Source organism: Natrix helvetica (assembly GCF_964273705.1).
Source record: "Natrix helvetica genome assembly, chromosome: 5".
NCBI classification, from domain to species: domain Eukaryota; kingdom Metazoa; phylum Chordata; class Lepidosauria; order Squamata; family Natricidae; genus Natrix; species Natrix helvetica.
Window position 1 is genome coordinate 77,061,903 of NC_138551.1, and position 13,515 is coordinate 77,075,417.

At 38.9% G+C, this 13,515-nt stretch overlaps 1 protein-coding gene across 5 annotated transcripts in view; it reads left to right on the plus strand.

The window, feature by feature from the left end:
- PLCE1 (phospholipase C epsilon 1) overlaps positions 1 to 13,515 on the plus strand; it is a 172,248-nt gene that overhangs the window by 146,295 nt on the left and 12,438 nt on the right. For all 5 annotated transcript variants that reach the window (XM_081953906.1, XM_081953904.1, XM_081953907.1 and 2 more), the window contains 8 exons: positions 145 to 262; positions 1,653 to 1,784; positions 4,069 to 4,359; positions 6,415 to 6,578; positions 7,219 to 7,480; positions 9,207 to 9,325; positions 10,923 to 11,051; positions 12,853 to 13,062. In XM_081953906.1, coding sequence (XP_081810032.1) covers positions 145 to 262; positions 1,653 to 1,784; positions 4,069 to 4,359; positions 6,415 to 6,578; positions 7,219 to 7,480; positions 9,207 to 9,325; positions 10,923 to 11,051; positions 12,853 to 13,062 — 1,425 coding nt within the window. The remainder of the gene's footprint in view (positions 1 to 144; positions 263 to 1,652; positions 1,785 to 4,068; positions 4,360 to 6,414; positions 6,579 to 7,218; positions 7,481 to 9,206; positions 9,326 to 10,922; positions 11,052 to 12,852; positions 13,063 to 13,515) is intronic.

The following is a 13,515-nucleotide window of genomic DNA, read 5'->3' on the forward strand; positions in this document are numbered from 1 at the left end:
GGATGGATGGATGATAGATGATAGACAGGCAGGTAGGTAGATAGGTAGGTCTATCGTTTTAAAATGTTTCTGCTTCTTTTAAATGTATCACAAGACCTTATGCTGATCTATGACTATAATGAAAGTTTATTTGATTTGATGTAGGTTTATGATATGGAACTGAGTGAAGAATTTTATCTTTCCCAAAATAAAAAAGAAAGTAGACAAATAGCACCAGAACTCTCCGATCTTGTCATCTACTGTCAGGCTGTGAAATTTCCTGGTAAGTACATTGATGACTGCCTTTGCCTTTGGCATGTTTACTTCATTTGCATCGATTTTATTTTATTTTTTAAATTGTTTGATTTTATATGGTGGGACTATTAGAATTCAACTTTTGTTTTTTGAACAAGGAATAAGTTTCAGTTCTAATTCTGTGGGAAATTAGGCCTGTCGGTTTTTTCAAAATGATCCCCCCCACTCCTCCCCCTTCCTTGCCTCCCTCCCCCTCCCTCTTTCTTCTTTCCTTCTCTCCCTCCCTCCCTCCCTCTCTCTCCCCCCGTCTCTCTTCCTTTCCAAGAAGCATTCTTTCTAGGCATTGCTTTTTCCACTCTCTACTCCCCAGTTCATGTACATAAAGGCACCACAGACAAGTCTTCCTTTCAGTAGAGATTTGGCTGTAGTCCTACAAGGGAACTAAAAAAGAGGGGTTATATTGGGATAGGAGCACAAACAGGAAATTGGAGCAAAGTAAGAACAGACAACTTGCAGTAAATGGACCATCAGGCATTCCATAATGGATAGAGTGGGAGGGGGAAAAGGGCCTATGGCAAGAATAAAATAACATTATAGAGGTGTTAAAGAAAAGGTGAGTGATCTAATAATGCTGTGTATGGAAATGAAGATTATTTTGTATCTTAGTAGTATAGTAGATTTTAAAATGCTGCTTAGGACGTTCTATTAGCTTATAAAAAGTTTCTCTACCTGTTTCATTTTTGTCATTTTTTTTCCTTTGGCGAAGTTGATCCTCCCAAAATTATTTACACCAGCTACGTCACAATATGTCAAGTAATACAATAATACAATGCAATATTTTGTATGTACAATACATACAAAAGTGTATGTTTGTGACCTAGAACAGAGTAGTTCGCAGTGGTATAAGGAAAAATGAAGAAATAATCTGTATTTTGTTCAGTAATCTTGCAATTTAAATAAATCTGATACATATTAAAGGTATTTTACATATTTGCATTGAAAAGCTCCCTTATGAGCAAAAAGACATTTTCAGTTGTGCTAGGATCAAGTTGGATCAATTTCCCATTACTATTGTATTTCTCTTCCCCGAATTAAATCTTCACCATTTTTGTTCCCAAACTTATAGAATTCGATTTTGATGGTATTTATCAAAGAAGGGTGTGGAGATGTAGATAATGCAGTTTCACAACCAGAAATCCCCAAATGGAAGTTAGAATCCAAGCCATCACATTTCTGAAACGAATCATAACCAATACACTAATTAGCAGAGCAGTTGATAAATCATTAAGAGCCTACAGGGCCCCTTCGGTGTATGAATTGACAAAACTCAGGAAGATGTTGACTTTTTTCCAAAGCTGAGAAATGACATGTCCACGCTCATTTTTTCCCATCTATTTATTATATTTTTATGGGAAAAGGCTTGTCAACTCTAAATCCATCTGGTTCTAGCCGGGGGAAGGAAAGAAAGAGCCGGAAGTCCATTTTTGGCAACAGTCCAGGAAGACTGAGTCCAGGAGAGCCAACCATACTTGGAAAAGCACCTGGAAAAGGTACTGTCCGAATCCCTCGATCAACCCCACAGAAGGCTCCATAACTCAAGACATGTGTCTCAATTGCTTGTTATAAATTAAATGTGTGACTCTGTATGGGCAGTGCTCATACAATGGAAGGATTCTCCACCAGCAGTAGACCTGGTGTAGGATTAGAAGTAATCCCCTACAAATTAACAAACTGGAAGTGCTTCCCCTTCACCCCCAAAAAAGTAACTGGACTTTCTCTTTTAACCTTTTGAAAAAAGGCATCTTTGGGACAACCATGATCTGGATGATTGAAAATCTCCATAGATATTTAACAAACTGGAATTAGACCTCTATATTGGGCCACTGGAAATATCAGTATCATCATCTTTTAACAACCCCATAATCCCTTGCGGGGTGGAGTCTGGGCAACTGAATGTAGCTGAGTGTTTACTGGCTAGATGCCCTTCCTGTCACCAATGCGGAGGTTCTTTTCAGCAGATGTAATCTCAATGTGTCCAGAGAGAGAAATAACTGCCTCTACCTAGGATCGAACTCACAGTCTCCCGATTGTGAGGTGAGAGTTCCACCTCTAGGCTACTACATCACTCACCGGAAATATCAGTATGATTATTTTTAATTAATTTATATCCCACCTTTATTTTTTATATAAGAAAGTGGCAAACATATCTAATATTCCTTCCTCCTCCTATTTTCCCCACAACAACAACACTGGGAGGTGAGTGTGAGAGAGTAACTGGCCCAGGGGTGAGTTGCTACTAGCATTACTGCCAATTCGGTGCAAAAAAAAAATATGTTCCACGCATGTGCTCTTTTACACCAAAAAAGGTCTGTGCATGCATAGAACGTTAGAAAAGGGGAGGGGGGGAAATTATATTTCTGCAAGATGGTACCACCGACTATAGAACCAGTTCGGGTACGTGGGCAGCCGGGTTACCACCTCCTCGGCCAAACCAGTAGGGACCCCGAAGGGACTCGGGGCGGTGTACAGGTACCAAATTAAAACCATACAATCGATAATAAATATAATCCGATTTTAATTATATTTATTATCGATTGTATGGTTTTAATTTGGTACCTGTACACCGCCCCGAGTCCCTTCGGGGAGAGGGGGCGGTCTAGAAGTCTAATACACTAAACTAAACTAAACCCACCTCTAAACTGGAGTCATGATCACCCAACCAGCTTTCACATCTAAAATGAGACTAGAACTCACAGTCTCCTGGTTTCTAGGCCAGCACCTTAAAGTGATCTTTCCAGGCAAAGAAAGTTTTCTTATAAAAACGTTTTATAAAGTAAAGATGAATATGCAGTTTTTAAAAAGCAGCAGCAGCAGTTTTTGAAATAGAAAGATCAATTCTGAGAATATGACAATGAAAATGCAATATGGAGTAAATTTAACAGATGTTGTCCCTGTTATTTTACATTTCTAACAAATTTTTCATAAAAGAAATGGTAATACTGGAAAAAAGCATTCTAATTATATCTAAAGTTATTATTTGTAAGGAAATGACAGTACAGTTAGAAAGATTTAATTTTCAAGAGGGAGCCAAAATGTTGATATAACTGTGCCCGTTGTTTTAGCCATAAGAGATTGGTAATAACTGTTCCTTGGATTTTTTCCTTCCTGTATAATCAAATAAGTTTTTCTGATCTAATACTAGCTGTAGTTAAGGAGGAAGCTTAATATTTAATATTAAGTGTAATGTAACTATGTGTAGTAGCAGTTCAGGTATAGACTTGCTCCAACGGAAAGTAAAAGGATATGGTAATATTTGTTTTCTATTTTTTAAATTAAATTTATGAATTTTAAAGTGTTAATTACACTGGGATTTATGTATGTGTCAGGATTCATTCCTTATTAGGCGGTTGAAATGTCTGATTATACATGCATTGCTACTGTTTTTAATTTATGAGATCATAAATCAGACACAAATCAGATTAATTTAAACGCAAATACAGTATTTAAGAATAGAAAATGCATAAAGTTGGATATGTTTTTAAAAATATATTCTGCAGCATTTATCGTTTCTGAAGAGTTAAGCTATAATTGTATTTCTTAAAATGTTGTTTCCTTTGGGGAACAAAGTTTTCAGGAAAAGTGCTCATGACAGACAAGAATTCCTTACTGTCCTGCCAATCATGCTTTGGATTATAATCATGATTTTTAAGAATTATGCATTTATTTCCTATTAATACATATTTTATACATGAGGGCAACCCATTATTTAAACACAAATTTAAATAGCGTAAAATTTGGAAAATATCATTTGAAAGCATTGTTGTTTTTTTCTAGGAACCTCTGATAGCGTACGGCAGATCTTGGAAGAAACTTCTTCGCCTCTTTCCACCACAACTTCTCTGAGTTCCATTATAAGGACACCCAGGTGTTACCACATTTCCTCCTTGAATGAAAACGCCGCCAAACGCTTGTGCAGGCGATATTCTCAGAAACTGATCCAGCATACCACCTGCCAGCTGCTGAGGACCTATCCAGCTGCCACCCGCATCGACTCATCCAATCCCCATCCCCTTCTCTTCTGGCTCCACGGAGTACAGCTAGTGGCACTGAACTACCAAACGGATGGTATGGGCACTCTTGAGTCTTCCTAGATGTGTACTGAAGTGTCTTCTGGGTTTAGTAATCCAGTTGTTAAGTGAATCTGGCTTCCCCCATTGTCAGAAAAGTCACAAAGGCGGTTCACATGACCATGGGACCCAGCAACGGTCATAAATATGAACCAGTTGCCAAGGATCTGAATTTTGATGACACTGTCAGTGTTTCGAGTAAGGCATCCACCAAAAGCAGAACTCTGAGGCAGGTAGATTCCTTCAAGAACATGTTTATTGGATACATCATATCAGCACAGTTAGTGAAAACCAACTCTATAGGTTACCACGGTTTTTTTCCCTAATTAAAAGAGCAACTATTTCCCTCCCCAGGTGTCATCCATCACATTTTCCAATGAAGGCAGCTGGGAGGCTGCTTGGTCACTCCTCTCCTCTTTTACTTGCCAGCTGTTGAGATGACCTTGGTTCCCACAAGAAAACTTTTTGTTTTGACTGGCAGCTATTCTATTACTCCCCCTCCCTTCCCCCTTCCAAAGTTTGTCACAACTATGAGGCCGGAGAAGATGGCTTCAGCCAGGTCAGCTTCAGAGTTGAGACACACGATCATGGGGATGCTGCAAAGGTTGTAACTGTGGTCAAAGGTTTTTTACCAGGGCTGTTCTAACTTTGAACGGTCACTAAATGAACTGTTGCAAGTTGAGGACTACCTGTACCATGTAGTTAAAACAAAAGCCATAAAGTTTAATAAAAGAAAAAAAAAGACGGTTTCGTATGTTCTTCCTGCTGTGGCTACCGCTGAATCCTGCCAGCTTGTGCCTAATGGGTGAGCTATTTTCAATGCACCGTAAACCCAATTTACTTTTCCCTGTTGCAAATGCTTTCTGAAGCTTGCTATTGCTAGCTCAGTGTTAAATGGGAGTTGGGAGGCAGGAAGCGTGGAGGGCAGCCAAAGTATCCAATGGAAAAATACACCACTAAAGAAACAAGTTAGGATGTGCGTTCTATGCCCAGCGTGAGTGGGGGGAGTTCATTTTCCATATTTGCAGTGAAGCACTATGACCTTTATGAGAAAAGCATATTTCTGTATCGTCACTCAACATAGAATGCATATAATACTGTGCATATATCGTCATGCCTTAGCACCAAAACAAATCCTTTTGAATTTGCAAAAATATATTCAATAGAATATATGCAAGAATATTTATCTTGCATATTGAAACATCATCTCTGTAAAATGAGTGTTAGGAGTGGCTTTTGATTAAGAAGTTTGCAATTTTGCATGCAAACTCGTAGTAAGGCTAGTATAAGCAAGGCACTGAGCGAATTAGCACTTCCTAGATAAATTCTTCTAATTCAGCCAGTCATTTTTAAGGTGAAATATTGATATTGGTTTATTTGTTAAATAATTGCTTTCATCTTCACAAATCTGTTTGTATTCTAAAATCAGCATTTCATTTATATCCTTAGCCTTGTTTTTGTTTTGTGTTTTTTAAATTTTGTTAAATGCTACCTGGTGGTTGAACCTTAAGGGAGCTTTTGACATTTTAAAATAACAAAATAAAAATCACAATGTTTATACAGACATATATATTTTGACTGAGTTTGCAGACTTCTTATACTATTGTATATTTTATGACAGTCTCAAGTCTTCAAATTAATGTGCGGGTTCAAACCAATTTAAAATTTTGAAGAAATACCAGTGAGAAAGTGGTTATAAGCTAGCTTTTGTTATTTTGGTTTCTCCAAGAAGGAATTCTCCTATAAACGTTATAATCATTTTTTTTCAATAAATAAACCTATGAATGGATTTGTAATAAATTTCATGGGGCCATTAAAGAAATGTATAATGTATCTACTTTCTAAATAGATTAATAAAATCTGTTGGCTTTAATTTTCATTTTATTGTTTTTAATGTATATATTAGTTAAATGAGCAATCAGATTGGAAGGAATCAAGACTAATGTGCTTGTTTTACAGTTGCAATTTTGCAGCAATATTTTTCCAGTCTGTTTTAAATATGCTTTATTTTCAAATCATGGCATAGTAATTTTATACTATTTTGAATCCATAGATCTTTCTCTGCATCTGAATGCAGCAATGTTCGAAGGCAATGGAGGCTGTGGATTTGTTCTGAAGCCACCTGTTTATTGGAATAAGAACTGCCCCAAATATCAGCAATTTTGTCCTTTAGAGCGAGATTTTGACAGTATGGAACCTGCTATTTATTCACTGACAGTAAGTGCACCCTATCCATAATCTTTCTTTGAAAATCAAAAATACAATTGAGCGCAGGAGCAAATGACCTCATAAATTTTCATAGCGCTGATGTGATAAGAACCACATATGTATAGAAACCATTTCCAGGTAAACATCAGCAGTGGGATTCACTTACCTTCCCTACCGGTTTGCAAATGTGAGCGCATGCGTCACCTTCTCCATGCGCAGGAGATTGTGAATTACATTGGGGCGGGTGGGCAGAGCCTCCTCCAGCTGCTGCTGCTACCGGTTCGCCCGAACCGGAGAGAACTGGCTGAATACCACCTTTAATAAACATTTTTTAAAAATATTTGGTGGTTGGAGGCATTGTATCTTTGGGCTCCTGGCTGTGGCAATTTTCCACTTGGATGTTTTCCCAGAAGCAGATACTGTTCTGCCTCAGAATAAGCAAGCAGTAAATGGCAAGACTGTTATTATAGTTGTGTTTATTGTATAAACATATTTCTGCTTCCTCTTCATAATTATCTGAAATCAAGCTTTAATCATCGTAGTCGGAATGTTGTTGTTTTTGAAATTTCCCAGACTCTTCGGTTCATGAATTAAAAAAACCTATGAAAATCATTCTTATCAATTTCTTAAATTTTTTTTTATGTGTCAGATTGTGTCTGGACAGAACGTTTGTCCAAGCAACAGCACAGGAAGTCCATGCATTGAACTGGATGTGCTTGGGATGCCACTGGATAGCTGCCATTTCCGCACCAAACCGATTCATCGCAATACCCTGAATCCCATGTGGAACGAACAGTTCCTTTTCCGGATTCACTTTGAGGATCTAGTATTCCTTCGTTTTGCTGTTGTTGAAAACAATTCCTCAACTGTGATGGCTCAGAGAATAATTCCTCTGAAAGCTTTAAAAAGAGGTAAGGTAATAAATACTTGGGTGCAAGCAGGGGTGGGCTTCAAAAATTTTAGCAAGGGGTTCTCTGCTTGGTTGGTGGGTAGGCATGGCCAAGGTGGGCATGCCCTAATCGGCCTCCTGCACCACTGTGGGTGGGGGAGGGCATTTTTGCCCTCTCTGGGCTCCGGAGTCTTAACTCGAGCCTCCTGGAGGGCAAAAACAGCACCAGGCTCTGGAGGCCTGAACTTCCGGTAGGCCCATTTTTCGCCCTCCCTGAGCCTCCACACACTCCCTGCACTTACCTGCATCCAAAACAGGCTGTGTGGGGACTCCTAGGAAGGGGGGAGAGGGGTGGGCGGGGCGAGCCAGGAGTGGGATTTGGGGGTTCTCCAAACTGCACAGAATCTTAGCTAGGGGTTATCCCGAACCCCCAGCAGCCCACCCCTGGGTGCAAAGCCCAGACTGCATTACATAGTAGCTGTTGCCTAATGATGAAGAAGCAAATATATGTATTACTGGCTGGACTCTACTCTCTTTTCCATATAGGTGGTCCTTGACTTATAACATTTCATTTAGTGACTGTTCAAAGTTGCAACGGCACTGAAAAAAGTGACTTGGGACCATTTTTCACACTTAATGACCGTTGTGGCATCCCCATGGTCACATGATTTGCATCCAGATGCTTGACAACTGACTCACATTTATGACTGTTGCAGTGTCCCAGGGTCATGTGATCACCTTTTGTTACCTTCTGACAAGCAAAGTCAATGGGGAAAACCAGAGTCACTTAACAAACCTGTTACTAATTTAACAGCTTTTAGCCAAATTACAGTATGTCATGCAAGTGAATAGGCAATTTAACTCAATTCCCAGGGCGGCCCGTTGATTCCTCCCTGAAATTCTTTATGTTTGTCTTTGATAGGAGAATGCTCTTGTATGTTTTATATCAAATCTTTTTCAAGATGAGCTCTTTGAAAAATAACTTTGATAGAGGAGAGGACATTAGTTGTTGTTTTTTTCATTTACCTGATTGTGGTTTTGGCCACATAACATAGAAAGGTTTAATGTGTTCAGATATCTATAACTCAGTCCATTTCTAAACAACCACCATTCATTTACCACTCCTGTTATTCATTTAGTTCAGGGGTGTCCAAACTTGGGAACTTTAAGACTTGTGGACTTCAACTCCCAGAATTCCCCAGCCAGCATGGCTGGCTGGGGACTTCTGGGAGTTGAAGTCCACAAGTCTTAAAGTTCCCAAGTTTGGACACCCCTGATTTAGTTCTTTCCACTCAAAAAAAAAAGCCCACTACGTTTTTAAAAAGTGATTCAAATGAGTCTGGAAAGGCAAGCTAAGGAATGGCACATTTGTAGAGGGAAATTTGAAAAGTTCCAATCCAATACGAAGGCCTGTGTATCACTTGAGAAGTGCTTGAAGAATTATGTTTCATGCTCCATATATGCCAAAAGCTAAGTCACACAAGATGACACACAGCACTGATGATGTTACCCAGTTTGGTAATGAAATGTCCGCAAGAAAACAACCAATCTCAGAGAGCATAAAAAACCCTAAACAAGACTTCTCTAAACCCTAGTCAAAATACAGTTTATCAAATAAATGGCCTTACAGTATTTGCACTTCTTAGGCACAACAAGCCTCGGTTTTACTTTGCAAAACGTACATATTTAAAGATGCACTCTATTTCATTCTTTTTTCTCCTGCAATTTCCAATTATACATTCTTTAAGGTTACAGACATCTCCAGTTGCGAAACCTGCATAACGAAGCACTAGAAATCTCCAGTTTGTTTATTAACAGCCGAAGAATGGAAGAAAATTCTTTTTTGAATGCTGTGCCTACTTCTATGGTAATTTACCTAAAATATATTCAGCAGTATATTTCTAGTTAACATTTTAACAGTTTTATAAAGCTAGGTATGAGCTGTAGCTGGTACAATTAAAGCCTTTATTATCACGTTCAGTCTATTCCTATACAACCAGCAGAGTAGCCTTGGCATCTAGAGCCGAGGTGGCGCAGTGGTTAGAGTGCAGTACTGCAGGCTACTTCAGCTGACTGCTAGCTGCAGTTTGGGCAGTTCAAATCTCACTGGCTCAAGATTGACTCAGCCTTCCATCCTTTTGAGGTGGGTAAATGAGGACCCAGATTCTTGGGGGCAAGAGCTGACTCTGTAAAACTGCTTAGAGAGCGCTGTAAAAGCACTATGAAGCAGTATATAAATGCTATTGCTATCTATGGAGCTTTCTTTCTTGCCAAAGCTAATCTTAATTGACTACTAATGGCATTTACACAAATTGTGCGTCTATTATACACACTCAGTGTTGCTCTCTTTCTCTTAGAACTGTGGCCTTTAGCCTGTTTCAGGCTACTAATATCCGCTACTAATATCTGAGGTTCATCAACCTTCTATCAGCCTTTCTAGTCTTGCATATTTTTTTCTGTGCAAGAATATATTTGATCATTTTTCATTTAAAAATTCACTTGTATCAGATGGCACTGGACCATAAGATTCCATGAAGTGCCTTGAAATTGTAGTTTGATTGTGATTCTGTAAATGATTTTTTGTTTAGGAGGTAGAATATGACTGCATTATAATTCTAGATATAATTCTTCTGTATGACTTGCTGAATAACTGGGTTAAACTCTGGGTATATAAAGTGTATCTCTTTTGATTTTATTGCCTTTTCTTGGAAAAATATAGTTAGATATAGAGGCCAGCCAACGTTAAGTAGGATTAACTCTGACTTTTTTCGGCTTGAGAGATAAGCACTTGCTTACAATCTAATAATCAAATTAATTCTTAACATTGGTTTTGATCATTCCCTCACTCCATAAGAAACTACATCAATTATAGTTTGCTTTTTCTGCTGTTTATATATTGTTACGCAGCAAGTTGTATTTCCACAGTTTTCTCCACAGGACAAATTATTCAGTTTTACTCATTTAAATTAATTTTGTTAATTTCTGACTATTCTTTATCCTTCCTTATTTTTAATGACATTGAATCGTAGCTTACTTTATCATGAATCCTGACTCCCATGGCCCATCGCTTTCTCCCTTCCTCCCACCCTCCCTCTCTTTCTCTCTCTCTCTTTCTCCATTGTACCTAGAATTTGCCTCTCCTGATGTATGAATTGGGTCTTGTGAAATTAGAACGTGCTATTAAGCAATGTCTAGCACTGATACTAGTTGAGGGCAATATATTGCAATATACAGAAGCAGGGACTATTTACTATTTACTGAGAACAATTAACCAGTGGAAGAGCTTGCCTTCAGAATTAGTGGGTGCTTGGTCCCTGGAGGTTTTTAAGAAAAGACTGGACAGCCACCTGTCTGAAATGGAATAGGGTTTCCTACTTGAGTAGGGGGTTGGACTAGAAGACCTCCAAGGTCCCTTCCAGCTCTATTCTGATTGACAACTGTTTTGATATGCGTGTTTTGGACAGCAATTCAGCACAGCAGAATGGAGAGCAGCCAAAGTGCACAGAGTCACCATACATGGAGTTCCAGGTCCAGAACCATTCACAATTTTTCCTGTAAGGCAAGGAACTACAGTCGCTCAGCTTTTGCATGAGGTAAGCTTTGCATAAAATAAGTCACTTGAATTCTGAAAATCTTAAGATATTCGTAACCAATACCACAGACAGTTCTCAACCTACTATCATTCGTTCGGTGAGCATTCAAAGTTACAACAGTGCTGAACAAATGATGGTTACGACAGTCTTTGGAGTTCTGCTCTATATGCCGGTTTGAGCACCTCAACCCCCCAATTTTTTGATTTGATTTATTTCCCTTGTTCTGCTCATAGTGGTTGCCCTCAAAAGCCCTGCATAGTGATTCATTGTCTTTACAGTAGTGAAAAAAATATGACAATTTATTTGGCAAAGTGTTTAGCATCATAACTGACAAGCCCAAATAGTCTTCTTAATCTCCTTGAACTGTCAATTGTAATTTTTCATCTTTTCTCTGCCTAGAACTTGTGATGCAAAAATAAATGCTGGAGTTTGTTTTGTCATCTGTAGTACTTGTGAAGAAATTGCATTTGCGTAGATGAAATTAAGTTGAAAACGTTACACATGTAGGCATGGTGTTAGCAGTTGTCGCCTTTTCCAGTGACATCTTCCAATCTCCAGGCAGAAAAATGTTTTTCGCATGTGTTCTCTCCCACCCTCTTTAACGTAAAACACTAGTTTATTATCTTGACATAGAGAAATGCTCAGCCATGAAGTTCATCAGGTAAAAATGTAGCTGGAACACATCATGGTCAATTTACCAGAGCTGACATGCTGCAGAGTTGCCTGGCGAGTGAGGAAAAATATAAATTGAATAAATTGATATTCAATTCAATATGTTTCAACCAGATCTTTTCCTGTCCATTCGAACTGTAGTCATTGTAATCCATTTAGAAATTATTATGAATCAAATAAATCATATAGCTCTAAAATACGGACTATGAAAGATCTCTGAGGGAAAAAACCCCATCATGACCTATGCTACAGAGCTGCCAAAAAGGACGTTTTGTCAATTATTCTGTGATACTAAAAAGTCATGCAAGTTTTAGGGCAACAGAAAGACTGAGATGTTACAGTAAAAAAAAAAAAAGTCATGGTGATGCGGTACTATAATTCTTGCTATCTTTTTAAGTGTGCTTGGATGATTTGTTTGGTGTGAAGAAATGAGATGTCTCTCCTTCCCAGGCAAATTGGCTTCATCGTAAAGCTTTTGCTTGTCATGTATTTTCCCATCTGGAGCAAAAGCCTAAAAGTGCCAAATTCATAAGCAGAAAATCCTTCAACTGATTAGGAGATTGTCCTTCCATTCCTACGATCTTGGGAAGCAGAATAAATATTCTGGCAAGCCCAACTGAACAAAAAATAAAATGAAAAAGCATTTGTCGCTTTTAAAATAATCAGTTGTTTAAATCATAGACAACTCTAAGAAAGACCCTCTGAGGCAGTGACGTGCGGTGAGGTTTATGGCTGGTGAGGCTGGTGACGTCATCAGGAAGGCAAAGAATGGGAACACGTGTGCAGGAGGCTGAGGCTGCCTCAGCCTCCTGCACACATGGTCCCATTCCCCGCCTTCCTGAGTCAACATGAAGGGGACCGTGGAGCGCGAACCGGTGGAGCGCGCTCCACGGTCCCCTTCATGTTGACTCAGGAAGGCAGGGAATCATACCACGTGTGCCTTTTCCCTTTTCCCTTTTTTTTTCATGATGAGAGCGGTGAGGCTCTGCCTCCCCTGACCACACGTCCCTGCTCTGAGGAATGCGTTAATACATTTTAGTACACACCAGCTAAATAATAAAATGTTTATTTGCTATTGAACATTCATTCCTTTGCCATTCTAATTATCACCATGTTTTATCTCTTTTAGATTTTGGCTAATGCAAATGGTATTGGAAACTATCCCACGGACTACTTTTTGATGGAGGAGAAATGCTTTATATCGAAAGATAGAAATGAGTATAGGAAGCCACCGTTCCAGAGGGTACTTGGCCCCGAGGAAGAGGTCGTCCAGCTCTTGAACAGCTGGTTCCCAGAGGAAGGCTACGTCGGAAGAATTATCTTTAAAATGCGTGAGGAAGTGAGTCTGTTTGCCTTGATATCTATTGCTTGCTGATGGTATCGGGGGAGCCACAAAGACAGCTTGTGCAGCTGGCTGGAATTTTATTCTTGGAATTTGAAGAGAAGACTCCAGCCTTATGAAGAAGCTAGATTGTTATGTGCTCTTAATGAAAGCGCTTAAATTAAATGTGTGGAATTGCTCTGAAGATGTTATTTTGCATTCTTAAGACCTTTTTTTCCCTCTGCCCTGGAGATGTGCATCATCATCATTATTATTATTATTATTACAGCATGGAATAAAAGCTAAAAGCATTTTTGCTGTGACCTGATCCCTTCCAGTTGTTTAAAAACATCCCATGTCGATACATAATTGGCCACAACTGAAGAGAGACGGGTACTCTCAAATTTCCTTTTAATCTTATAGTAATCTCAATAGGGACATGGTTGATTTTGCACTTTTACTTTCTATTTT